Source organism: Bombus huntii, chromosome 9 (assembly GCF_024542735.1).
Source record: "Bombus huntii isolate Logan2020A chromosome 9, iyBomHunt1.1, whole genome shotgun sequence".
Classification (NCBI taxonomy): domain Eukaryota; kingdom Metazoa; phylum Arthropoda; class Insecta; order Hymenoptera; family Apidae; genus Bombus; species Bombus huntii.
In genome coordinates, this window is record NC_066246.1 from 10,797,740 (window position 1) to 10,825,189 (window position 27,450).

The 27,450-nt window shown below is 35.4% G+C and overlaps 2 protein-coding genes across 3 annotated transcripts in view; one reads left to right on the forward strand and one right to left on the reverse strand.

Moving 5' to 3' along the window:
* LOC126869699 (glutamate receptor ionotropic, kainate 2-like) overlaps nt 1–18,239 on the reverse strand; it is a 150,728-nt gene extending 132,489 nt beyond the window's left edge. Inside the window, exon 1 of the mRNA XM_050626569.1 lies at nt 17,342–18,239. Coding sequence (XP_050482526.1) covers nt 17,342–17,450 — 109 coding nt within the window. The 5' untranslated portion in view covers nt 17,451–18,239. The remainder of the gene's footprint in view (nt 1–17,341) is intronic.
* The window catches only part of LOC126869701 (glutamate receptor ionotropic, kainate 2), a 288,271-nt gene that overhangs the window by 7,824 nt on the left and 252,997 nt on the right, over nt 1–27,450 (forward strand). The gene's annotated exons all lie outside the window — the stretch shown is intronic.

Genomic DNA, 27,450 nt, shown 5'->3' on the forward strand with positions numbered 1-27,450 from the left:
CCGTTTCATGTTCTCTGATATTTTTATTCGACCCGTTGAAACTTCCGTTGATCAGCGTCATCAAGCTGCTTGTTTCGAAATAATGGTAGAGAAATGCACAAATGAGTCGCCGTATCGCAAACGGCGTCGAGAATTGTAATGCGCTTAATATTTCGTTAAAAATGTTGCCACGTTTAACATGAAAAAATGTGTTCGCGGAAACGCGGTTTGGATACATTAAAAAGTACATATATTCAAAGTGGATGAATATGGAATACGTAAGCAACCTACCGGGAGACAATAAACGTCGGTATCTCGGAAACGCGAACCTTCAGGCTACAATTTCAATTTGTCATTCACTGTCATCAATACCTTCCCGCCGTCGCGGCGACCAAATTTTTCATAAGCCAATCTACCGAATGCGTCACGTTCGTTATCATATTTTTGTCAGCGTTTTCTTGCTAAATATTTATCACAATGTAATCCATCAAAAGCTTTAGAAAAATTGTGAGAATGTATCACTTTCCTTTGTAATACCGTATATCAAAACCGGGTAAAGCATGTTTTTACAGAAAACGAAAAATCGTATTTCAGACGTCGAAATAAACAGAGAACGTATAATTTAATTCCATACGACAAAACGTTTCTTTTACATTTAATTAAAAGCATGTTGGAATTGAACGAACCTTTACACTTTTGATTAATACAGAATTTAAACAAGATTTCACAATTGTTTTACTCCTCAATATTATAATTATTGGTATACTAATCCTCGAAGAGCTAGTTGATGATATGTACACGTAGGTACATAATTATTAAATCCTGTCCTATGTAATTTATATGCACAATCAATGATAATTAATCGAGTAACTAGAAGCATTGATATCGATGACGAATTAGCGGCCGATTATTGAAATTTGACGAAATTTTGATGCCAGCCGTACTTAACAATCGGTCGTTTGAATTTCACACGATAAAATATTTACGAATACCATATACATATATCTTCGATCATTATTATCGATAAGTTTGCTACAGTTCAATATTTCTGACGAACATTTGCGTTTCAATGATCGAAGAACTTTTATCACCAGTAAATGCACCATTGTTTCAACGTTATTAAAGTAATGATTTGAGCGGCAGCGATTTAATGAGCGTTTCAGTATAGATTTTATTGATCCCTGTGTTTCACAAATTTCATATACTAGATTATATGTGTATACGTTTCGTATTATCCTTAATTTAGTCTGTGTTTGTCAATAAAAAGAATGAAAATATATAGTATATTTATAAAATTCTAAATTTATTCCGTTTCAGTGCAGAAAGAATTTCTTTCCAAAATAATTGTTAATTATTTGCTGATATTTCTTTATGGAAACATTTCATGTATGTTTTACATTGTTGTTTATTTAAAAATTGATAAAGAGGATTTTTTTATTATCCATTTCTCCTGTTAAAAATCATCGGTATTTTCGAAAAGAGATCCAGCACTTTGAATTTGTTGAGTTGTTAGTGATTTATGTTAGTGGTTTAACATGCATGAGAGTTTGTCATATGTATAGGTACTTGATGAAAAAATTGTTCCCGATATCAAAATACATCCGATATTGTAACATTGATTCGGCTTTATATATGCAAATATATGTTACACATACTTATTTATATATTAAATCAAAGCGGATAACTCTGTAATTTCACTTTTGAAAGCAGTATCAAATGTTTTATATTTATCAAATTAATTAACGGAAACGTGTATGCAGGAATATCGAATACTGGAATTTCACTTCAACATAATTTTTTACGAGAAATTTTTTGCAACAAATAATTTGTTTAAAATTTAATGACGACATAATCTTTTTGCATACACAAACTACCGCTAACACAAATACGAAACGTATCTTCATAAGTTTTTATAACTAAAACTTCATCAAAGTTATGAAGCAAACGTAGGGGTGAAATTTCATTTTTCAAAATTTCAAAAAATACAGCTCGCTTCTATTCATTAATCATATTCCCGCAACGCCTCTTTTCTATTTAAACTCTACGAGATTTAAAAAGATCCCCTAATGAAAATTCATTCTCATATCGCGAGGATTTTATTCGAATTGAAATATTCAATTTTAAGTGGACAAACTTGAAAATAAACACGGCCCAATTTTCCTTGAGATTATAATTTCATTTTCTTTACAGAGATAACTGGTAGTTGTATGGATCAATAAATTTTTTCCTACCGATTTTTACGGAAAGAAAATTTAATTAAATATCGTTGCGCTTTCCTTTGACAGTCGGCATGGGTACACCGCCGCATTCATTTTCACAGTCACGTATAAAAAATGCAATTGAAATTCCATTTTCATTAGGCGTCCTCGATAAATGGTCACTACGCAGGCCAGAACCGACATTCACTTTCCGAACTGCATATTTCACGGATTAATTAAAGCGTTTTGCATGTAGGATGAATCGAATTCAAGTAACTACGTTGTATTTTTTACCTAGGGTCGCTAGAAAACCGGAACAACCGGTTTTAAAAGAAACACCAGCATTTTATTTAAACTTCATGCGTTTCGTTTTATTATCAGCATCGTGTCCCGTTGCTTTTATTAGATTTTTTCGCTATCGACTCATTTTTCTACTCACCGTTCCTCTATTAAATATCATTTTTCTTTTTCTTTCTAACGAGATTGTTTCCATTTTCATTTTATCGAAATATCATTTTTCTTCCTTCGAATTGAAAGTATCCATTTTTCTAGCGTAAGATCAACACATATACAATATGTAGCAGCCCACGAAAATATCTGAACATTTGTACAAATAACTTTAACTTTAATAAATATATTATGTGTGTTATACGAAACATTCTGAAATTTTATCAGCATTCTAACGAGACACGACTATCGTTACATTAACAAAGTTTGAAACATATCTGAAAATGTATGTAGATGTTACAAGATGCTTAAAAAATTACTATACTGTGTTAATAGCCATCTTAAGCATATAAGTGTTAAAGATGATCTCATTGAATAAATAATGGAGAATTGAATGTTCAAATACTTCTATGATATACTGTATATCACAATTTAATTAAACTACATATTACCACGTAATTTTTCCGTTTCATCGTCGAATTTCAACCTGTTCGGCATTCCCCATCAATATTTTCTTACTCGCCCATTTTTTCCCTTCTTCTCTTATTACCTCTACACGAATTTCTCCATACAAAACATTTCGTTACAACAGCGCACACTTGTTTCAATCAACGTGCACGCCTACCAAGTCCATTCATTTATCCTTTCACATGCCCTTCAAAAAGTTCTCGCCCGAATACCGAACCGTGGATCCAGGCAACTGTTCACAAAGAATTCACCTGCAATTTCCGTTGTGGCACGGCCCATTCGCGAGAGAGAAGGCGGCTTTTCAATAAAGCGAAGCGTGACTTCTGCACAATGCTGGTGCGTAGATACTGTACACACCGTACCATAGGGCACTCATCCCGATAGAAGTGGACGAGGGCAAAAGAATGAAAAGGTGTGCAGGGGATGTGGATTGAGAGAGAAAGGTAGAGGGATTGAACAGAAGCGGTACACTCGATATATTGAATTTCCACTTGGCCCACGACCACTGCCACTGGGTCTTTCGACTATCGATGCACGACCGCTTGTTTCGATGGAAAACGCAACGGCTGATTAGCGGGAGAAAAAAATTGAACGCAACTTTTACAGATGTTAGTCGAGCGTGGCTAATATACAACGACAGGACCGATGTTATTGAACTTTGAGAGCAGTGAAACGTTGGACAAACGAACGATCACGCTGGTTCTATTGATACGCATGTTACTGCTTTCACGATTAAATAAGCACGCTGCTAGATCGGACGGAATGATTGGTTAGTGATTTTGACGCATTGAGTTATAACGATGTGTGGAAGTTGATTAATTTCCACGTATACCACCAATGAAAAGACACACAATGTACACAATCTGTCTATGAAGTTTTATAGTTTGGTCTTTTTCAGATAGCGCCACTTAAGCCTTCTGATAATACTTGTTAATGATTGATCGTCAAAATATTTCAGCAAGTTCATAAAAATTGATCATTAAAATATTTGAATTCGTGTTACGCAAAGTTTCATTAGTATGATTAGATGTGTTTGGCAGTGTCCATATAATCTTTATTGAAGTAATATTTCAATACTATTGCTTTGGATTGTCAACTAAATTCTTGTTTTCATATCTTGCAATAATTTGAACTATCTTCTTATTCACCGAATTTAGAATCTGCATTAAGAAATCGCGCTTAAGAGGTTTAGCTCTTGACACGCAAACTAACGTAACGTGAATTAAACAGTAAGTCTACAACTAGTTTTCACCCAAGAATTCAAAAGCTTCAATTCTCAGCTACTTGATGCACGAACTTAAAATTATGTTAAAAGCAAAAGAACGAAATTATTTCCTTGAGAATATAATTTTGTATCAATTTCCCCCCTTTAAAACTTCGTAAACGCACAGTGTACAGTTCCGAACATGGACTTTTGCCAACGTAGCGCATTATAGATTTGTATCTACTTTCGTAAATTGCCATATTTTAAACTGCTCCCTTTTCGAATCCATAGAGATAGAGCAGAGAGTTCGATTAAACGTGGAAGCTAAATGCAACAGAACCGGAAGGTTATCGAACGCGCGGAAGCAATTGAAACGTCGCGTCGCGTCGAGTAGTTGCAGTAGTTTCTCGACCTTCCACCGTTACTTGCCGAATTTTGTCGAACGTTGTTTCCACGAGCGGCATGGAAGCTATTTTTCAGCCGAATCGTACACTTCCAATTCGGCTTCGTCTCACTGCTTTGTCCTCTTTTTTCCTCGACCACCGGCGCGTGTCTACGTGCTCTCATTAACGTTATGTATCGGAATCTTCGCTAATTCGCTCGCGCTACGTTGAATATTCATTGTTTGCGATTGGAACGAGTGTAAATAACTACCGAGAGGATACACTCTCGGCATATTGCATTATTTACCGGTTTTATGTCTGACTAACCTCCAGGGAAATCTTTAGTAGGTATTTAGCCGTGACCCCGGCATTGACGTTGGTCAGAAAATAACAACAATGTCCACCTACCTAGCCGCCTGGCTATCACCACGGGTAATAAGAACATAATGTATTCCAATGCGTGCATCTCAACGCGAACTGCATTATTCTTCCAAATAGCTTTCATTTTTTCCTCTCCTCTTTCACATCCTCATTATTTTATTTCACGTGAGTGCATCAAGTAAAAGAGTCTCGCAACTCACCACCACTCTTCTTCCTGCATCAGGGGTATTCTTCGTGTCTGCCGTTTCTTTCCCTTCATTTCTTTCCTTCGTCGAGCGAGTTTCTTAGTTCTCTATTACATTTTCGGCCCGAGAGACAACACCAGCTGTCCATATTAATATCTCGCTCATAAATCCTTATCTTGTCGCTTGTCCTTGGTCTTTCGAGACTATTTCATCTCACCACCTTGCGAGGATAGAATCTTCCCTTTGAATTCTGTTTCGTCGTCTTTTCACGTCATATTTACTTCTCAGACTCATTTTATTCGTCTTAGTAAATGTTGTGTCAGAGATCTGTAGCGCAGATGATATCTTTTAAAATGTGATAGTATTGTTATCCAGTGATGAAATAATATTTATCTTTATCTTTTAACGATATATCGTTGATTTGTTAACGTAGAACGTGTTTAAGGTACAGAAATTCTTGGGTATCATTAAAGAAACCGCTGACGAATTCGAGCAAAGAATTGAATTTGTATAGATATTCATGGCCAACCACGCAATTTTCATCTCGTTTGTCCCTTCCTCCGGTACTGACGCAACTTTTTCATTCGACGCGACCACGAGGCCTGATTACCCTCATCTACTTGCAACCACGAAGTCCCCTCGTGCTCTGGTTCCGTCAAATAAAAGAATAATAAGCGTCACATCGGCACGGATTACCGGTCGTAACCAAAGTTCCTGGCTTAATCCTTCCTTTTCTTTCTTTCACGTCTTCTCCGTCTTCTTTCCTTTTTCTATCTTTTTTCTTTTTCTCTCTTTGAATCAGAGCACCAGGATAAAATAAAGAACCAACGTAGAAATAAAAGGCAGAAACACCCACGCAGGAGAAAAGAAGAGGCAGAGCGAGGGTCAGAAAAGAAAATTGCATTTTAACTTAATCGCGGAGCGGAACTTGAAACTTCCACGATGAAAACGGCGGAAAAGTCTCGACGCCCTGTAATCGAATGATCGGGCATTAAGTCAACTATTGGCTAATGGACTGGGAGTGCTCGGTAAGAAAAGGTCGCCCGATTTCCTGTCGGTTCCTTAGCGATCGTGTCCTGCTCTCGTTTATTCTCTTGGCCGCTTTGAGAAAAAATTCTCTCAATTCGAATAACGATAACGAAATTAAAATATGACAACTCATTAATATACCGCGAATGTCTATAGAAATTGATATTTGTACAAATACAACTAAAAGAATGGAACCTAAATAGGAATTGGCTTCATTCCTTAAATATTATAAGAAGTATTTTAGTTCAGATATTTTATATATTTTTGTATATTTTGCATATTTTTATAGGTACATTTCTCAATACTAAACATTCACAGTATATTGAGTCTTCTTATATTTTAAGAAAATCGATTATCACGTTCACCTGTCTTATGACTAATTCTACAGTGGAGTGTTATTATTTAAGCCTTTCTTAATAAATCGGAAATGAATATTGTTTCTTTAATCGATGAAATGTAGCGCTAAGGGCAGATTGGAATATTAAGCACCAATATAACGTCTGTTCTATTTCTTTATGAAATGGAGAAGGACACTCGTGACGAATAAGACGTTGGACTTTGTATCTGAATCTGCAGAATTCAAGGTCCTCGGATATGAATTTTTATATTGAAAGTATGGATAGGAAATTTAATAAAGGAAGATAATCTGACTTTATTAAGTTACAAACTATAGTAGCGGATTAAAAAATTGAGGAAATAAGCGGCAAGGAAGAAAACGATAATTTTACAAAGAAAATTTATATTTTATAAGAGCAGCGAATAGATGAAGAATGAATGCCTCCTCTCATGAAAACGTTAATGTTTCTCCTTTTTGTTATTAATTACTACTCGGGAACTACATGACTAACATAAAATTAATTATACCTATGTTATGTCAATAAATATATATATATATACATATAACGTGTCTCCCAAATAGAATATATAATACATAGATATTTACAGATATAATAATATATTAGGTTGTTTCGTTTCATAAGGTGATAATAGATAAACAACAATTTCTCTTTTATATTATTTTATTGAATTAGGTATGATCCATTTCGTTCTATTTCTATTATTACGTTCGTGCATAATTCAATAAACTAATATAAAACAAAAAACATTGTGCGTTTATTATTTCGGACGACCTAATATAATATACAAGAAAATGAAAACTCTTTGGAAATGTATTAATCGCTTGTCGCTAACTTTTCCATATACGGCCATGTCAAACTAGTGAGATAAGCGTTGTTCGCCAGATAGCATTCTCGTTACTAGCATAGACAAATATTTGTAGATGGAACCCACCAATCGTCGGTACGTGAGATTTTGATTCGATTTAGGGATTCAAGCTGACATTATACGGCCGGCATAATTTACAGCTTGGACACCGCGTGCGCACGTGACGAATAATGGGTACAGATAGGAACGTGTCCAATAACACGGTAGGTTGTGCCTGTTTGTAAATCGAATGCATCGGTTGTTAGGCGTAACCACTGTAAGGGATGTTCGAACAGACCATCAAGCGTTGATGCTGTGCTAAGTTATCTGAATAAGACCGTAAAACGAAATCTCGTAACTTCTGCTCGCATGATGCTTACATATGTCTTTGTCTGTATATTGCTTTCTGTCAATTCTGGCAGCCAACGTGTATGAAACTCTATAGAATTCCGAAAGAGGATAATATTCGCTGATAGATGAATAGGTTAAGCGAAGATTTCAATGCGATTATTGTAACAATTGGCTAACTTATCTGCGTGCATAGTCATCTCACAGTCGGAGACATAGCGTTTTGTTAACTATCAGTAATTTTAAATACGCTGTGCAAATAATGAAATCCTAAATAGTTTGGATGAAAGCTTGTGTTTAGAAAATGATCGGAACTGTTTTTCTATATTCTGCAGTTAAAAAATTCATCATGCATCATGCATGCTTCAACAGTTTCATCTATCGTTTTTCCTCTCGGCTGTGTTAACAATATGCTGTGTCAGACGTAGCAATGCAAGAAATACTAATCATTCAATAGCGGAACATGTTCCATTTCCAACGGAAAGTTTTGCTGAAGCAGACATTACGAAATATCCTAGTAATAGAATTTTCAGTTGGTCGAAACTAGTTGGAGTTTTGGCTGTTCACCGCATTTACATGTTTCCGACCTGGTCGTATATTATCGATTCACGCGACACGTGTGACTACGTATGTTTTCAAGATGTCGATTCCTTGAAATTCGTCGCGTTCGATGTTTTATTAAATCTCCGTTTGCATGTAAATATCGGGAATTTGCCAGGAAAGTTCGCGGTAACATCGTGAAACCGAAACGAACAGGGAAACGTCGTCGTGAATCGAGTTACGGTTTCAACAGTGCGCGAACTTCCAACGTCCAATATCATCCCGTTGACCTCTCTCGTTCGACGTGTACGATCCATTGTATAATTTTGCCTCGACTTACGATTGAATCGGTATGGCCATCCGTGGTTGCGGCGTCAATAAAGCGAAAAGGCCCGAGACTGCCGGCAACGCTTACCTTCTCGGTAATAAAACGATAACGTTGCGTTCAAACGATGTTGCATCGTATTCAACGCGAATTACATATTTCCCAGCTGAAACTGCAAATATTAAACTCGCTTGTAATATCGTTTCTCAATGTTGTAAACAACCGCAACTTGGATCATCTTGTTGAAAATAGAAACGCTTCTACCTTTCGAGTTACAACAAGAAATATCTTCTATGAATTCGAGCGCGATTTTATATTTCTTCTTCGTCCTCCTTTATTTTTATGATAAATAAAATAAAAGTTTCGAAGAATTGTCTGAGAAGATTGAACCTACCTTGCTTCTTCGGCGGATTAATCATCCGTCTTTCATGCGTAGAGAGCGATTCAATTTGTCGTTAATGCGATTTATTTGAAGTTCCGATAAGTAGGTGATAAAGTGCTTTGGGAACAATGCCGCGAGTCACGGTTAGCTCGCTCAAGCGTCCATACTATTCGGAATACGTGAAAGTGACAAAAAAGCGTAATCGATAATCGAACTGAGCAAGTAACTGTATAATACCGCTTCTTTGATCAGCAACCGTACCGTAATTTGTACCATGAAAGGATAACGAAAATTAGGCCAATCGTCGATTCTATATATGTAATGTCACGTATCATCGGTACATTCTATTAAAAATCTCCACAAACTTTCGTTAACTATTCAGCTAAACTTATAATAAAATATAAGAGTTGGCTTATTGTAAGGTTCTAAATTAAAGCTTCAAATACGGATACTAACTTTTGTAGCGACATTCAGGTTACATGTAGTATTCTTCATCTTTTACTCGGAACTCGATCAGTGCTAAGATATAGTTTACATTTACGTAGTTCTAGGGTTCAGAATTTTTATCTTTGTAGGTTTTTAATACAAAATTTCTTTTGACCTCTTTGTTGTATTATTTCTATTCTTTTTTAGTAATTATTACTATTTAATAATTAATTTATTATATATTTCTTTAATATTAAAAAAATTATATGATACATCATTTTCATTGATTAACATATATCATTTGTAGAAATTAAAATTGCCAATAAACAGTGCTATTCGCAGGTTAACCATCCTTCTTTGGGATTTGTTAAAGGAAAGAGCGTGAAGTCTCAATCTATTTCTGTGTTTTCGATTTTTACAAGTACCAGGATGTTAGATGCTAGCCTATGTTGCCAACTATTTAACATATAAGCAATATTCATTCTATGAAGTTCTTCAGTCAATTGTAATAAAGACTTTTTCTTAGCACTATTTTGTTGAAGTATACTTTACTATGATAAGATTGAGACTCAAAAAAACTTTTTCATTTGAAGAAAGATATATGATATTGGGATATTTAACAAGAATTCTGAAACAAGAGAACCAACCTCGAGCGTTTAAAGCAAGGAGGAATTCCAAGGATAGAGAAAACAATGCAAATGCACAAGGAAAGAAATTCTAGAAGGGAAGAAAATAACGCAGGGGAATAACGTTTCAGAAAAAAGAAATTTTACCAATAAAAGAAAAAGAAAGATGTGGTGTAGGTGCAGCAAGAACAACAACGATTACGCTATATTGTAAAACAATTCGACGTATCTACAATTAATTGTGTAATTAAGGATGCAATTAGGAAATATTCAGAAATATTTGAATAACGACTTTAATGAGAATTTCTATTAATGAGCAAGACTTATACATAACCATGGTTCAATTTGACTTTGTAGGTAGATTCTAGGTAAATATTAGTCAATGAACCAAATACGAAACTAGTTCCACGTAAAATATTCACTGCATCTAAACGCTCAAAATCACAGAATACTCAACGATGAAAATTAATTTACCAGGGGATGTATCGATACCAGAAAGCTTGATTAATGAAACTCTCTGTTAGTGAGAAATTCCGGAAGACGTAGTACCAGTAGCTTAAAGGGCGTGCAGTCTTCGTACGTGTAGCAGGTCTATGAACATAATGTACTTCCACCTCGTACTAGGGTATGCTTATAACCGGCTTAAACGGGATTATATCCCTATTGGGAGGTAGGCAAGCGATCGTGCAAGGCAGACAGTATGAACGGAGGGTAGCGAACAGGAAGTAGCATGATTACGTATTGAATTGAGCAATTATTCAGCGGATTGCTAGATTTCGCGATGTATATACAATCGTCTAGGCGGCCTGTGTACGATATTCGCACCTGAACGCGGCCTACATACCTTCCTGTGCGTCTCGATATAGCTGTTTAAGTGTCCCCAAACGGTCAGTGATTCACGGCTGGCATAGCCATGAAATTGATCTGCTACCGATATCTCTCTTTGCCGTCCACGATCGTTTTACCGATAGGACCAGAATTACGTCTTCTCTTTGCTTGGTTTCTTCCTCTACGCGTCCTTTTATTATCAATTTCTTACGTGTACGTTTTATGCATACAACGTACATTGGTTAATTCTTGATCAACGAGTGTGGAATGAAATTTAATGCCTAAGACATTTCACCAGCTCGATTAAATCGCTTGCACAAGAGTATATTATCGGACGATTAATTGTGGGACGGTGGAAGGCTCTTCCGCAGCGCAAGGCTAGGGGTTACGTTGTTTATAGCGATGAAAGTGGTCGGTCGAAATGGTTTAAGATGAGCCAAGAGCGGAGCGATCCCAGGAAGGAAGGAGCTCTATTTGATCTTCGTCTGTATGTTCGAACCCTTCCTGTATGTTCTGGAGGAAGAAGCTGTCGATGCTTTTGGACGACTAAGAAATCGATGAGTCGACGGGTTTCCTAGCTACTACATACGAATACGTACACACACGTATGTACGAGTGTACTATACATTTCGATTGCTCGAACCATCTCTTCAAGTTTGGCTGGTACGATTTACTCAAGAACGGACGTTTATTTTTGGAAGAAGTTGTTCTCGAAGATTTTCTTATTTTCGCTTGCAGAAGTTGAAGAACCGTTCCCCAAGTCGCGTGTAATATTTACCAGGGAACACTTTGAAGCGTTTGCATAGATTTCTCTGTAAACTTTTCCCATGTTGCGTATAGTAACTACTCGGTAGCTCCGGTATTTTTCATCGATTATGCTATACCCGAACAAAATAGGATGAAACTTTCTTGTTGTTTTTAAACTGTCAAGGAAAGTTCACATTTATTCCACCTATCCATCTTTGACGCATGTTTCCATCGCGATATATCACGGCTTACGTCGATCAGTCAAACATATGCTGTTTTAACGATTTGACTTTCTCGTCAACAGGGAATGATGTATCCGTTGAGTAAAACGAATCGTTTCCTATCAAAAAGCACGATATTGTACGGAATCGCCAGACTCTGTACCTACCGAGCGTACAGATGTTTCGAGTTCAACGGCGCGAGGAAGAAGAAACTGGTCACAGAGGATTTAGATTTACGACGACAAATAATTTATTCAAATCCTTCCTCTGTTTCGGCTTGACTTCCTGGTTTCTTGGTTTGGTTGTTCCTGAATAGAAACACAGAAGAAGAAAACACCAAAACCGTACCGCTGTCGATTCTTCGTTCCAAGAGAGCGGTAAAGCTGCAAACAAGTGGACGAACGTGCTAGGCATAGAAAGAGGATTTTCACAGAGGTGTTCATCGTTTTGCCTCACCTATCCATAGCCAACGATCGAGCTTTTGTTCGGCCGCATCGACGGTGGCTTAGTTTAACCATTGATGTTTTAAATATTCATCGATCGTCGCGCTTCTGATGAATTTCCACTCGATTAAATTCATGATTCGTACTTTCTTTGTTCATTTCTGTTTATACCAGTCTTCGTTGACTTCCGACGATTCGATTGTCACTTCTGCAATTTACCTAAAGATGCATGCATTTCAAGGCGGAATGTCAATATGCACCGATAGTTTTAATGTACTCGCATAGAGTAATCGTTAACCCTTTCGAAGTTTATATTCTTCGAAACTTTTTGCGCAATTTACATTCAACGGCTTTAATTAATTTCTCAATGAGCAATTGACATACTATGTGAAACGATCATATTGCAATAAGCAATTCATGTAAAAGTAATAATCAAAAACCTTTGACCCAATTGCTTTTTCAGAATTTTGAAATTAATAACGCATGTACGTTGGTATATTGCTATTAAATTATGTAAAAGACTATGTTTCATGTATTAAAACTCAAAGGAATTGAATGAAGTAGAATATCAAGTCCGCATAGTATAGGATCGAAAATAGTTAACACATTATCAAATCTTCATATGAATATCCTGATTAATTTAAAAAATACAGTTTGAACAAGATAATTGTTCCAAACGCACCTCACCTATGTGGTATTAATAGAAACGATAGAAACTCGAAACACGAAGATATACTAAGACGATAATTGAAGCGTTTATATCGAGCGCTTGTTAAAAAATAAATAAAAAATTATTTGTACCGTTTCTTGATGGTATTTATAAATCAGAAGGATAATCAGTAAGAATAATAGACGATGAATGAGATAATAATGGCTTACTTTTCCGACTGCACTCGCGATTTCTATCGATCTCAAAACAGAGAGGACACGATAATCGTTAAGAGCGTTTAAGCGTTCCCACGAGGATTCAGGATCGGTGCGGCATCGTCTCGTGCACAATTCCACTGGTGTTCCATGCGTAACCAAAACGGATCGGCAGATCGGGCTTCCATGTTTATAGGCGTGCAGCGTAGCGTATGCTCTTACTGTTCGCCACCTGTGCAGTGTATTCACTCGGTTTACCCTGTATCCGCAGATGTATCCGCAAGCGCGTCCTTGTATACGTTTCATCGAGTGGCTCCAAGTAGTTACTATCTCTATAGTAGTTACTAGCTATCGTCGCCGTTGTCGATCAGGAAGGAGAACTTGACACACGGCAAAGTGCATCTCGCACGGTACATCTAGGTCGTCCTACGTACCATCTCCCTTGTGTCGATGTATAAGGGCTGTTTGAACGACTTAAAGATGGTATAAACAGGAGAGGCAGCGAATAAGTTGATTGTACTTGATCTTTGATTTTTCCTATAATATACCTCTTTCGAAGAATACGAATAAAGTTCGTTATCGTATTTTAGTATTTTTAAGAAGTTCGCGAGTTATTCGTATTTTATGCAGGTTCGTTGCATATCTGTATCTTGGAACTACTTTCCATTTCTGTTTTCTTTTCCTTTTTGCTTTCGAATGCACGAATATACAGTAATATAAGTCGTGTGATAAAATTCTGTTGTTTTTCATAGAAACGTTATTGCAAATAAGAAAATGTAATATTTTTACGCAGCCAGAATTACGAAATTTTAATAGTTGACTACTGGCTTTTTTCAGAAACAGAAGATAGCTTTGATTCATTAGTATATTGTTGTTATATGAAATTCTGACAACGCCACTCAACTTGTAAACACACGAGGGCATCGTTTATTTTGTTCATGTTCGTTAGCGAAGAATTTGCCAGTACCTAGTTGTAGGCTGAAAAAATACATGTAAACGGAAACATACAATCACGTGAAATTTTGTTCTATATTTCGAGTGGATTGTCAGATACGATATTGAATATTTTTGTCGATAACGGGAAAAGATAATTGACGAATGTTACAGCCAGAATTTTTAGTTACACTGCCTTTCTCTCGAAACATCTTTTTGTATCGCAACAAACACGAGAGTAATTAAGGATGGTAGAATTAGATGGTACATGTTGTATAAAGTATACCTAACACCAAATTCGTTTTATTCAAAAAGATTCTAATCTTTGAATAAAGATCTACTCTGCAATGATCAATCAAATTTTTCTAATCAAACGGACAAACTTAGCTGGAAATACATAAGCTGTCTTTTATCCACGTACCAACCATCCATTAATTCCCTTACAATTTTTCAATTTCTCTATGCCCACCCTAAAGGTGATCGACTTCGAACGTGACTTTATTTTCAACACATCCATACAAATCTATCATACTTCGGATTTTTTCAATGAACTGCATCTACGTGGATATCGATTGGCAATATTGCTACCAATACGGAATATGCTCCCTATTTCCGACGTGTTGACGCTGTTTCATTCGTTTCGATATGCGGTGTACACACAAGTCGTGTGTATACATTTGTCGAGGGATGTGTGTTAGTCAGCGTGGATATAGCATCGATTCCTCGAGAGACCAGAATCCTCACCACGTTACAAATCCTCTGACGTAGCAGGTGACAAGGATCGATAGATTAATTAGGTAGAGAGGTACAGAGTAAGGTAAAGAAAGATGCTATTACATTCATTATGCATAATGCACATTTGCTATAATATTTTGGTAATTCTGCGAATTAATAGAATATTTTGCCGTCTACATGGAAATGAATAAGCTATGTAAACTGTCTATATAGGTATACGTATTTATGGTTATGCATAGATCTATCACTATACCTGCTAGAGTATACAGATTCAGATATGCGCAAACGTATGTACACACATGCATATTTATGCGTGTACTCGAGGGTTCGACGTATTTCTTGAGCTTAATAATTGTTTAATCTGTATGTATATTTTACTAGATCTCCTAGCATTTCGAAACATAACTATGTTTTTTCTAATTTAAAAAATTAATTTAGGCGTGATTACGGGCGCTTAATTGAGACATACACAGAGATATAACTGTTATTTGAGCATCGAGTTTAATAGTTTTCTATTTTTCGTATAAAATAAAATTCAGTATTTACTCTGATAAAAACATTAAGCTTCTGGAATTGACGTTGCAAATGTATATCAATGTGAATAAATTTAATTTATATGGAAATTATACTTTCATTCTCTGTAATTATTGCATGGAATAATGTAATGAACAAATAAAAGTGTACGAACGGCGTATGTATTTAAAAGAAAAACAATCTGGAAAATTGACTGAGCACTCTCCAATTTAAATGTGCGAAATAATCTCATTTCATCGATATCATTAAAGTGTATTATTTAATCTAAAACAAAAGCCGCACAAGTTGAATTAGGAATCATTAATAGATAATTTATTAAAATATACAAAAACAAAATGATTTGATAATAATTGTTACATTATTCAAATCATGAATAGTAGAATCTAGTTCAATGAAACGTGATGGTTTCTTTCTGTCGTTCCTAATTTGTAGAAATTACCGGTAGCAAAATTTAATTTTTAAAACTAGATAACCTAAAGATTATACGAATCTCGAAAATTTGAAAAATTCTATAACTCTTGAGAATTAGAAGAAACTAGTACTTAGAATGTTGCGAGTGTTTTAAAGGTATCTTTATGATCTATCATTTGAAAATTTGAAACATTTTCCAATTTTTTTAAATTATGAGGAGCTAAATATCTGAAAAATTGCGAATGTTTTAGGAGTATTTTTTTTTTATTTTACATATTCATGATCATATTCTATATACTTAATTTTGCGAAACTCACAAGATTAAAACAATCGCAATTGTTTCTAGAAAATTTTAAAAGTTTTAAGAATTAGTTAGGTGTATCATACTTCACAAATATCAAATTGGATGAATTTCATGTCCTATTCGAGTTTCATGAGTGTAGATTTGAGTGCATCGAGTCTAACGTTGGTATTTGATCACTGAGATAGCTAGCTTGTATCGTATTAAGTACAGGGTTTAGTGCATCGTGTTCTATATAGTCGATTGTGTGAGCCTGTATCAGGTTGCAAGTGTTTAAGATGATCTGTATTAGGTTCTAGAGTAGGATCGCCAATATGGAGCCCTATGTAACCAAGTCTGATAGCACTGAATCCCTCGAATTTTTAGTCGTCTGTATTAAATCGAACTTTCACATGATATAGATATCATAGATTCAACATTTCGAACAGACATAAAGTTTCAAATAAAGAAATTCTAACAAAAAGTAGAATAAAGACTGCTCTTCGTACATTCTAATTGTTAAAAGTGAATGCTGATTACATTGTTTAGATTAAAAAGCATTTTTCTTTTTCTAATTTTTGTATATTATTAATAAATTGAATTATTACGTTACACTGAGTTTTATAATCGATTGTGTCTCATTTTTATAAAAAATGATCTTAATCTTTTGCACTCGGAAAACATTGCAATATCTCTTTCCATCAACTTGATAATCAGGCGTACTTACGAAACAAATTTGCTTTACTAATATTTTTTATGGTAAGAAGTATTAACTTTTATCATTTACATATGTATTACTAAATCATATTATTTATCAGACTTTAAAACATTATATTATTTATAAACAATTGTCTGAATTACATTTTAAAGAGTAATCATGAGAAAAAATTCATTATACATTCTAATTAAAATATTGATAAAGTACCTTCGACAACAAAATGTTCATTGAAAAAATCAAGACGAGTCCTTGTCATTATATCATTTTTATATACATACATATGTATACATATGTATTTGATGTTTTACTCCTTCCCAAATATAATACTCACGATACATATATGAACTGATGATGTTAGAATATTTTTAAATACAAAGTTCGTGTCTAATAATTTTGTAAATTGGATACATTACAAGATAGGACATACATGACACTAAAAATATTGTGCGAGCACAAGTGACGTACTAAGTGCAAGAGATTAAGGTAATTCATAAAAATATTACTTAGTTGATAAGAAGACTGAAGAAATTGATTGAAGAACATTTTCCTTTTTATACAGTACTTCTTCATAACAAAACACACACAATTATCCGCGAAAATACCACAAAACATCACAAAAACGCCATGAAAGGGTCTTTCAACAAATTACATGTTACTAAGCCATGTAACTGGCGTTAGAGCTATCGATACGCTTCGACAATCGAAACAATCACTTTCCGCAAGCGGCCACTAGATGCCACTGTCGCAGGTATCGTTACGAATTTCAAAGGAATCACAGTGCTCGTGCAAATTCGACGATTTTCGTTGCAGCGATCAACATACACACGTTTAATTTACCGCTTAGTCGACTTAAACATTCCCTAGTGAATTGTGTTCAAGTTCATCAAAACAGACTCAGTCGTATTTTGCTTTATTGGCTACGATTGTGTACCTCGCGCTATTGCGTACAATATATATATATATATGTATATCTTCACACGTCTCGTTGACCGTATATATTATGGAGTTTCGTATACTTCATATGAATCGCGACGTGCAACGCACGATGACATTCCCGTACACTGTGTTTCTGTATAACTTTATCATTTTCTCGTGTCTTGTGTATAATAGTGTTGTTTAGCGACCATATGCTGGCGGTGCCAGTCACGAAGATGTTTTAAATGGAATTCGCAGACAACGAAGGTGGCGTTGCTGTAGCAGTTTAGTTTCCCGCGAATTCTCCGGTGACAAACGATAAGGATATTACTGTGTTTATCGCAAGAAGTACTCTCGGTTTTGTTTTACGACGACCATTAACCTATTTACGAAATTAGTGCGTAGAACGTTATGGAGGATGTTTCGGGTCACTCGTAATCCCTAAAGGGAGTAGCACGATGGCAAATTTGGAAAGTTGACGACAGTGTAAGTGGATTAAAGAAACCGTTTCACCCGTTTCGCCCAGAGAAAGTAATTGTTTTAACCTGCCGCGTGACTGGTCGTTTCGTAACTAGAAACGGGGATAACTAGACGTCGCGTCGGTGCACGGAACGTTAGAGCGTCATTGTTCGCGAGCTTCGTGATCGTAAACGCTAGTTTTTTGGCTTCACCCTGCTCGTAACGTTACGCCATGCCCCAGTAACCCGAACTCTTATACACTGATAGCTGATTGGTGACGAGTCTCAGCATCGATTGGCTCTCTCTGCACTAACACTATCGCGAACATAGCAGAGTTTGCGTGTGTAGGTGGATATGGCTATTTGAAATTCCATTCCATCTTTCTCTGCTTCTTACTTTGCATGGGGATCTACTTCCGTTAGGATTACGATCCCTGACAGGAAAGTTTTCGCATTGGATGAGAAGGCGGCAAAAGTAATTGAGAGCAAATACCCGACGAAAATATTCGACAATATTCTCCGATGAGTAAGTTATTCTTTTCATAAAAGTTATGTTTAATATGTTATAATATACTTAACATTTAAGTACAAACTACTTGACTCCCAGAAGGGTATCAATTTTTATTTCATTATTACAATCTAGTGATGAATTTTCAAAATCAGTATTTAGTTGAATTAAGAATTTATTTACATTTTTTTAATTATATTCATAAAGATATAAAATTATTTGAATTATATGTATGAAATATTATTACCTTTCTTTCTTGAACAAACTACTTATATCAAAAAGAACTTTTATGACGCAGAATTAATCAATAAAGTTACAAAATATGTATGATATTTATGATGACTATAAATAACTAGTAAATGATCTACTTAGAAGTCAAATTGATCAACTGCATCTAATTTAAAATTTCTTAATTTTAATATTAAACTGCATGATGACCATAAGTATTTTAATACTTCAGAAATGAAGCGATTACTCCCGATTGAGTTAATCTAAGAGAGTGAAAGGGAGAGAGAGAGGGAGAGTTTGACTTTAAGATGGTTTAAATATTCATGACAATAATAAAAATACAAACGTCTGTAGTTAAAGGTTGATTTAATTTTTTGATTCGTTATGCGATAATAATCGTAGTTATAATATACGGGAAAAATAATATTTTCTCACATACTGTTTCCTAGAATTTAACATTGGTAGAGAGAAACGTTGTTTCCTCATGCTCCTAAAGTTATTTCAAAATCACTTTGTGCGTTTTAAATGGAATCTGAAATTGAGGGGGAAAAAATATATGCTTCTTTCGGCTATGTACGAAAGCAAAAGCTATCGAAATGGACTAGAAGCGAGATGCTTAGTATCTTGTTTATTCAGAAAACACGTTCAGTGTTTACACACTCCATCCTAAAATATAGATATAGTCCGTTAAGTCTCGTTAAATTTATTTTCTTATGTACTTGTAGGTGATCTAAAGCTTCTTGGCGTTTGTTTTATTCCCTTAAACATGCACGCCATGTTTTATTACTTATATAAGCGGAAAAAGAATGTGGTAATCCGATTATCGAGCTAAAACCACTTTACTCGATTATGCCATCCATCTTAACGGCATAAGTCAGAAGAATACCCTTTTATCATGTTCATAACTCATTATCTACTTTATCTTACTTTTATTTTACAACATGATATCTTACTAAATATATACATAGTATTTTACCAAAAGCCATTCCATAAGTAATGTTGGCTTTTATTTTACATGTTCAATTTGCATAGTGAGATCAAACGAGAAAGTACTGCAATTTCTAGCTGGAAGTAATAGAATAATATACTACAATAATTGGAAAAATTACCATGTCATCTATATTAAATGTTTTGTAGATCCAATATCAACAAATTTTTACTACCTTTGACATCTTAAAATCATATATATAATCACAATATTACTTATGGAATTACCTACCATTGTATACATATGTTATACATATAATAGACAATTATATTTTACTCTTACACTTTGATTCTTCTCATGCCAGATCCTTTTTTACTAACACTTGTTCGCGATGCGATAACCAGCTATCGACCTTCTCCCCTCCCCTCCCCCACCCAACTGTTCGTTCTCGTTTTTGCTTGTCACTCTGGGAGTAGAATAGCTATGTTTTCTCCTTTTTTAACTTTCCCTCGCGACAAGTACAAAGCGGCCCTATTAAGCCATAACCCGTCGGCGACGGTTTTACATCTGCTTTGCAATTCCTGTAAAAAAAGAATATACAGAAAAATACTGCCGGCAGTTTCGGGAAATTGCGGAGTGAAAAGGGTGTGGGAATGTGAACGCCTCGTGGCAGATAGTTTATCGTGAATTTATCGAAATAGCTTTCAGCTCGAAACACCTTCTCGTGTTTAGAGCTTTTTCTCCTGCTTTTATTATCGTCGACCCTTGAAACCCTTGTCGACCATGGATGATTCCTTCCCTTCAGGTGTAAATCCAGTTTTTCGCGATCGTGATGACGTGTTATAGTCGCGATAACGCGAAAGATCGTCGCATCGAAGCGAAATACGGAAAATATGCATGTGCATGAAAATGCGGCTTCGCTGTCCGGCGGTTTCATGAATTCTAAAGGGCGAGAGCCGAGAAAAAGGTCTAAAGAACATACGTTAAATAACACGTAACGCGAGTATAGGAAAGGGGCGAGAGCTGTGAAAAGGCTCGTTGTTTATGCTCTTTTGAATCATATATTTCAATGAAGATACTAGACATTAAAAAAGGGAGGTTGGAAATAATCGTTGAAAGTCTCGTAAGCGAAACGCACGAAATTTTCAAACCGTTTCGTTGAAATTGCTTTTTCTGGGTTCACGAACAAAATATGAACTGTTATAATTTTTGTTAGTTAATACGTTTTATATTTACCGAGGAAAATGCTTGCATGAGAGAAGAGCGAATATAATTTGGAAAAGCAACGCAGTGTGTAAAGCAACGCTGTGTGTAGAACACGCTATTCAGTTGGGACAATATTTTGTACGTTTATTTCCGATGTATATGTCTACTTGCACACATTGTATTTATTATGTATTTATTATTTTACATACTGCTTAATTAGGGCCAAGTATATTGAATTTCGTATCATTTAACAGTGCTTTCATACGATTGCGAAAATTTGATACTATGAAAATAAAATTTGCAGGATCTACCAGAAGGACATTTTATTGGAAAGTAAAGAAATCTGCAAATACATTTTGTAGCAACAACGTGTATGTTTTTACGTAATTCTACTAATTTATTTCTTTTAAAAAATTCATCTCGAAAGGTCCTTTCTAAGAGTTAAAAAGGGGAAAACGTAAAGAGTTAAATTCCTTTTAATCCTTTTTTCATGATAATACTATTTTAATTTTTGTTTAATCCGAGATCAGGCATTGAACGACGTATTTACAATAGCAGGAGTTTCTCCTGCAGTTTCCTGTCGGTTAGGATCGAAGGTTAAGTCAATGCATTATATCACGATTTGCTGTATTCAATAGGGACGAAGGGTCAAGTTCGATCTAAAGTGAGAAATTTATTTGCTCGTAAAAGAGCAATAAGAGAGTCGTTCTCAGTCGTTTCGGTTGTTTTTCCAGAATGAAAAAGTGTGAAGAATGCGTTTGTAAACTCGCGACACTTGTCAGTTGTTTTCACTTTTCTGTGGTTGAATTGTGCTTACCTGAGATGACAAAGAAACGCGGCTAGGTGGCTTGATTCAGCTCGTGGGAACATTTGTTATTCTAACATCTTTCTCGAGAAAAACCCAAGGGAAACAACAGAGTTTCAGATGAATTGATTTCTCTCTCTCTCTCTCTCTCTCTTTGAACGGAAAATTATTTCCTATCGACGAATACTTTCAATCATCCTGTTTGATTGGATACGTTATATACAGCAATTCGTAAATAAATATGCGCTTTAACGACCGTTTAGTGTATTGTTTGCAAATGTTACACTTAGTTTCGATGTTGAATTAGATGCTTAACAAGTATTACATTGCACATTTTGTAATTATTAGATGCTAATTAAGCATTTTACCTGTGATTAAAATGTCCAATATATGCAGAAATGGGAATGTATGGGTTTCCATTAACCATAAGCTTGCTACATTTAAAGAAATAACAACGTATCTCTCTATCGCAATATGGTATAATGTGTTTGGTGCGATACGCAAATGTATGGTAAAGTTATAATGATCAAGTCTGTCGTATGGCAATGAAGGGATTACCAAAGAGCACAAATCGAATTCGTTGCCTAATTTATGGACTCAGCAAACCATGCTAATATCAGCTTACCGAAAGCAGCATAGAATTGCATAGGAAATTATTCGACTACGAAAGATCCAATTGTATCGTGTAAACGCAAAATCGTTTTCCTCGTTACCGCATGTTGACAATTCATTGTTGTTTCAAGTTTCTACGCAAATCCTTTCTGTTCGTTACGACCGTTCGTGGAGAGACGCGATCGCGAGGAAACGCGTCAGCGAGAGGCGTAAATTCTCGCTATGATTTTGATAGTCGACGCCGCGAATCAGTCGTTCCCCTGTTTTGAGAGGTGGTTCAAATGATTGTGACACTGAATTAACAGGGTTAATATAAGCTTTTATTTTTAACAATATTTAAAATTATAATTAACACGTTACAAATGATTTAACGATGATACAACTAGTTTATTTTTATAATTCGACTCGACTTTATAGTATTTCTCGACGTATTCGTTTAAGTAAGCGACCATGGTTTTATTTCTCTGTACCTCCCAATGCATTCGGTTTGACTCCTCGCATGATACTGATTGCCCTTCGATTTTTTCCTTTGTCTTCTCTTGGAAACGACCCTCACCAGGCTCGGTTTCGCGACCGTTCGCGCCTATGATCACGTATGCCACCTTTTTTGTGTGTGTTGTGTAGGTAAAATAACGGACCGAAGGCGAATCGATGTTTTTTAGAACTCGCTGCTTGACGACGACTATGCGCTTATCGCTACATTGTGTATATTTCGCCGGTCATGTAAGACGATCTGTCTGTAACACTGTAGTACCAAAGGAGACGGTTAGGAACACAGCCTATAGTAAGCCTCGGGGCGTAACACCGTTGCTAAGATATACGAAAATAACAAGAATCCAACGTGGCGTACGAAATTTAATTTAGTCTAATTATCAAGATGCTCCGCTCTGGAATTACATATTCATGTTTTGTTTCTTATGCACATACTATTTTTTTTTGTTCTTTTATATCCTTTTCGTTCCTTGAGATAGAAAGGTAACAATAATTTTGAATGTGAAGAAGAATCCATGTAATCGGCGATATGTGTAAACCGGAAATATGAACACGGAAAAATGGTAGTACTATGAAAGTTCGTTTCTGGATTAATCCCGAGATTAACTTCAGCTGGAGATACTGGTACCGTTACGTGCCAAAGAGAAGGTGATACAGGAGATTGAACGTCCAGACTAATCTCGTTCGAAATTAAGCGGCTTATCTTTCCTTGATTTAGTGTCCGTTTTCAACCACTTAGTAAATTCTTCGTGAGAAAAGTTTCTGTGTCACCAATGGTGTTGAAAAATTTACACACTCGTTTCCTATGATGTTCTTCACATTGTTTGTCCCACGAGAGAACTTCAAACGTTTGAAATCTTCGCTAACAAACAGTTCTATAATCTTTTAATCCACCAATCAAACTGTTATTTCTCTTTACCGTGTTCTTCAAATTCGACGAAAAATTGTTTGATATCGTTCGTCTATGATATTCTTTCCCAAAAAAGAATATATAAACATCATATTGGAAGAATTGAAACTCTTTGAATCCTTTATAAAATAGAAACTTGTTATTTCAAACAATGTTAATAAATGTTTTGACAGAAGTGAATCACTTTGTGATTCGGAAAGATGGAAAATATTGAAAGTTTTGAATGATTCTAATTCAATAACCCAGGACTGTAGATAGTATTGAATTTTAGTTATGGTAGTTATGAGTTTTAATTATGATAGTATTGAATACTGGAAATGATTGACGATAAAAGCGTAAAGAATGTACCAAAAAACGATTAAAATGAAAAAAACGCGAATAAATATATAATGCAAGAAGGAAAACAAACTTCTGCTCATGTGTTGTCAAAATAGAAATCGATTAAATTCTCAAAAACTGTACCGGCGTAAATTATGCATAAAGATAAAAAATTCCAAGTTGGTCATTCTACTCCGGCAATTCTACTATTAATAAAAGGATATTTCATATATTATGGATCAGTGAAATATTAAAGAATATTAAACGAGAAATATTTCATGTGACAATATTTTTACAGTGCGTTGATTTTCGATATAGCTTTATCGGTTGTATGTATACCTTGTATGTTGCGGAAGATTCAAGTATACCTGGCTCTATACGATTAATTCGTAAAATTAGTGTCACATTTGTGTAGCTTTTTTTCGCGGACAATGATTATTTCTGGGTATTTTTGCAAACAACACGGCTACTTGATTTTTAGTTATTATGAGTGCGTCAGGTCAAATGATTCTAGATATTTTATGCACTCAATCTGCTACGCTTGAAATGTACGTATATAATTTGATTGGAAACTGTCAAACAATAGTGGCTACATATGCGAATGTGCATGTATGCACATAGGGTGGATTTATTGTTCGAATCGCAACGGATCTAATAGGTGAACGGAATATGTATATCGAATTACATTATTTCTGGGACGATGTTTGCGTATGTTTATGGTTTCTGCGTGGGATTATGTGGTAATGAATGGCTGAAGACCGAATATTGCTGGTTTAGGAAAATAGATTATTGCTATAGCTTGTGAGGAATTCTGCTTTGCATCTCCTTCACAGTGGCTTAATTATCCCAAACCAGTCTGTACGATCTTTTGTCTTGTGTCCTAGATACTGTAGATAATTTTGTTTATTCATATGTATAAATAGGGTTTGCATGTATCAGAGTTAGTAAAATTCCCAAAGTGAAAATATTAAAAAGTATTAATTCAGAGATTGTTCGAGCGTTTTAAATGTAAACTGTTTTGTTGCTCTGTGTTTGCATTTTTTTTAGTTGGTAAACAACATACTGTAATACATATATGAATAAATGTACATTAAATGTATAGTAGCGTTTTGTCGATACAAGGTTTTATTAAAATTTTTCCAAACAAGATACAGATATATACACATGTGTATTTAAGTAAGCAATATTATATTATCATTAACGCTGTAATTCACACATTCGCTAGTAAATTTCATGCGATTTTCGGCGTTCAGTTTCGGCGATTTTACAATTTCTATATCAACAATCTATATCACTTACATATTTATGATAATAACCACTTGATACATTCAAACACGTAGCATGAAATAGTTCAACATAACGGGGCTAATTAATTTGCATCAAGTAAATTACTGAACAATTCGTAGTATTTGCATTGTTCTGTTTAATCGTCTGTAATATCGTGTCTGTCAATTCAACAAATCATCGATCTTCTTTCTTGCTTTCAAAATTCATTAACACATATAACATTTTACGCATATGAATTACCACTATTACTAAACAACATTGCCATTTTTATATTTAACACTCTGCGATTATCTTGCCATCGGTTTTTATTCACAACTATTACGAATAACTAATGCTAATAACTACCATCCGTCACTGTCAACCTCACGATTGAGCACAACGAATGGAGATGTCTGATAGTATCATTTCATGTACCGAATGGATGTGGGAATAATACTATTGGATTTTGACACGGCACATATCGGCCATAGATCTATTCTTGCATAGGGCGAGCGCGTCCTCGAAGTTTTGCAACTGATAGGCGGCTGATCGATGACTCGATCGATAGCCATTATCCGCCTTAATTCCAGGTAGTTGAAAGTTTTTATTCGGATAAGGGCCATCATGAACAATGGATGCACAAGTAGGATCAACGTAGCTCGATATTTGCATATCGATCTTGGTTCAGTGCAACCGCGTGGAATACTTAGCCATAGTATTAATAACTCTGATGTAGTTTTCTGCTAATATCTATTAAAAGTACTTATAAAGACGGGTTTAAGAAGTTAAATAGGTTTGTCAAGAACAAGTGAAGAACGACGGTTAACGATCGTTTACAAAATGACTATGATATTTTTGCGACAGGTAATATCTTCCGAAAGTCATTTATCAAATCTGACTTAAAATTCGCTGCATTAAAAATATGGATTTCTCCTTTTCTTCTTTTAAGCGAGAAATATACTCTAATTATACGTTAGAAATAATAAATTACAAGTAATTCCGCAACGTTTACATCGCGTTTCCTAATTAGCGTACTAACGTTTCTCTTAGCTATCACGGAAGCAAATTGTTCCTCGGCACCGTTAATTCTTTAACGTTGTTCCAAGTAAAAAGAAGGTTCTTACATTGGATCGAGGCGATGTCGTAAGAAAGACTTCTTTAACATTTTTCTAACTCCAAGTCCGCGACTCGAAGTGAAAGTATGTCGCGAAACAGCGCTCGATGTCGCTCATCTTAAGAACGTGATGAAATTAGGAAGCTGAGGCGTATCCCAGATGCGATGCGACCGTCGTCCAGTCTTTTCATCTCCGCCACCTTTTTCCCTTTCGCCTTTCTTAAATCAACTCTTTTTCGCCTCGTGTTGTTTCATCTCTGTCGAAAAATTCCAGGCGGAACGTCATTGTCATGCTTCGCGGACATCCTTTTCCCACCTACATCTTGCGCCGTACGCTTATGTACAAATGGAAGAAACGTGAAAACGGGTACAAGTACGTTCAAAAGCTTCTTCAGCTTGGCGTGTCTGATTTTTCATCGTAGAACCTTTTTTCTCTACCATTACTTACTTCAAAATAACATGATCACAATAGAAATTATTAACGTAAAAAAATATAGCAGGACATTTGGATAAAATATCTTTTATAATATCGCGAAGGAAAATTGGCTTTTCAACATATTTTATTATTACTCTACTTTTTTAATTACACAAAGAATGAAAAGTAAAAAAGTGTTACGGAGAAATGACCTGGATATTACATACTATCGTTACGCGAAGCAAAATTGCAGAGTTTTGTCGCAAATGAAAGTTGTATGTGTAGATGCCTTCTGAAACAAACAGTGTAAGTCGCTATATAGGGACAGTTGTATTTTCCGAGTGGATTGTACGAGTACAGGAGAGTTCTAGCGCCAACTAACATTCAACCCTATTCGTATCCTACGCCATCGTCGACGGCGACAAATACGTCGAGCT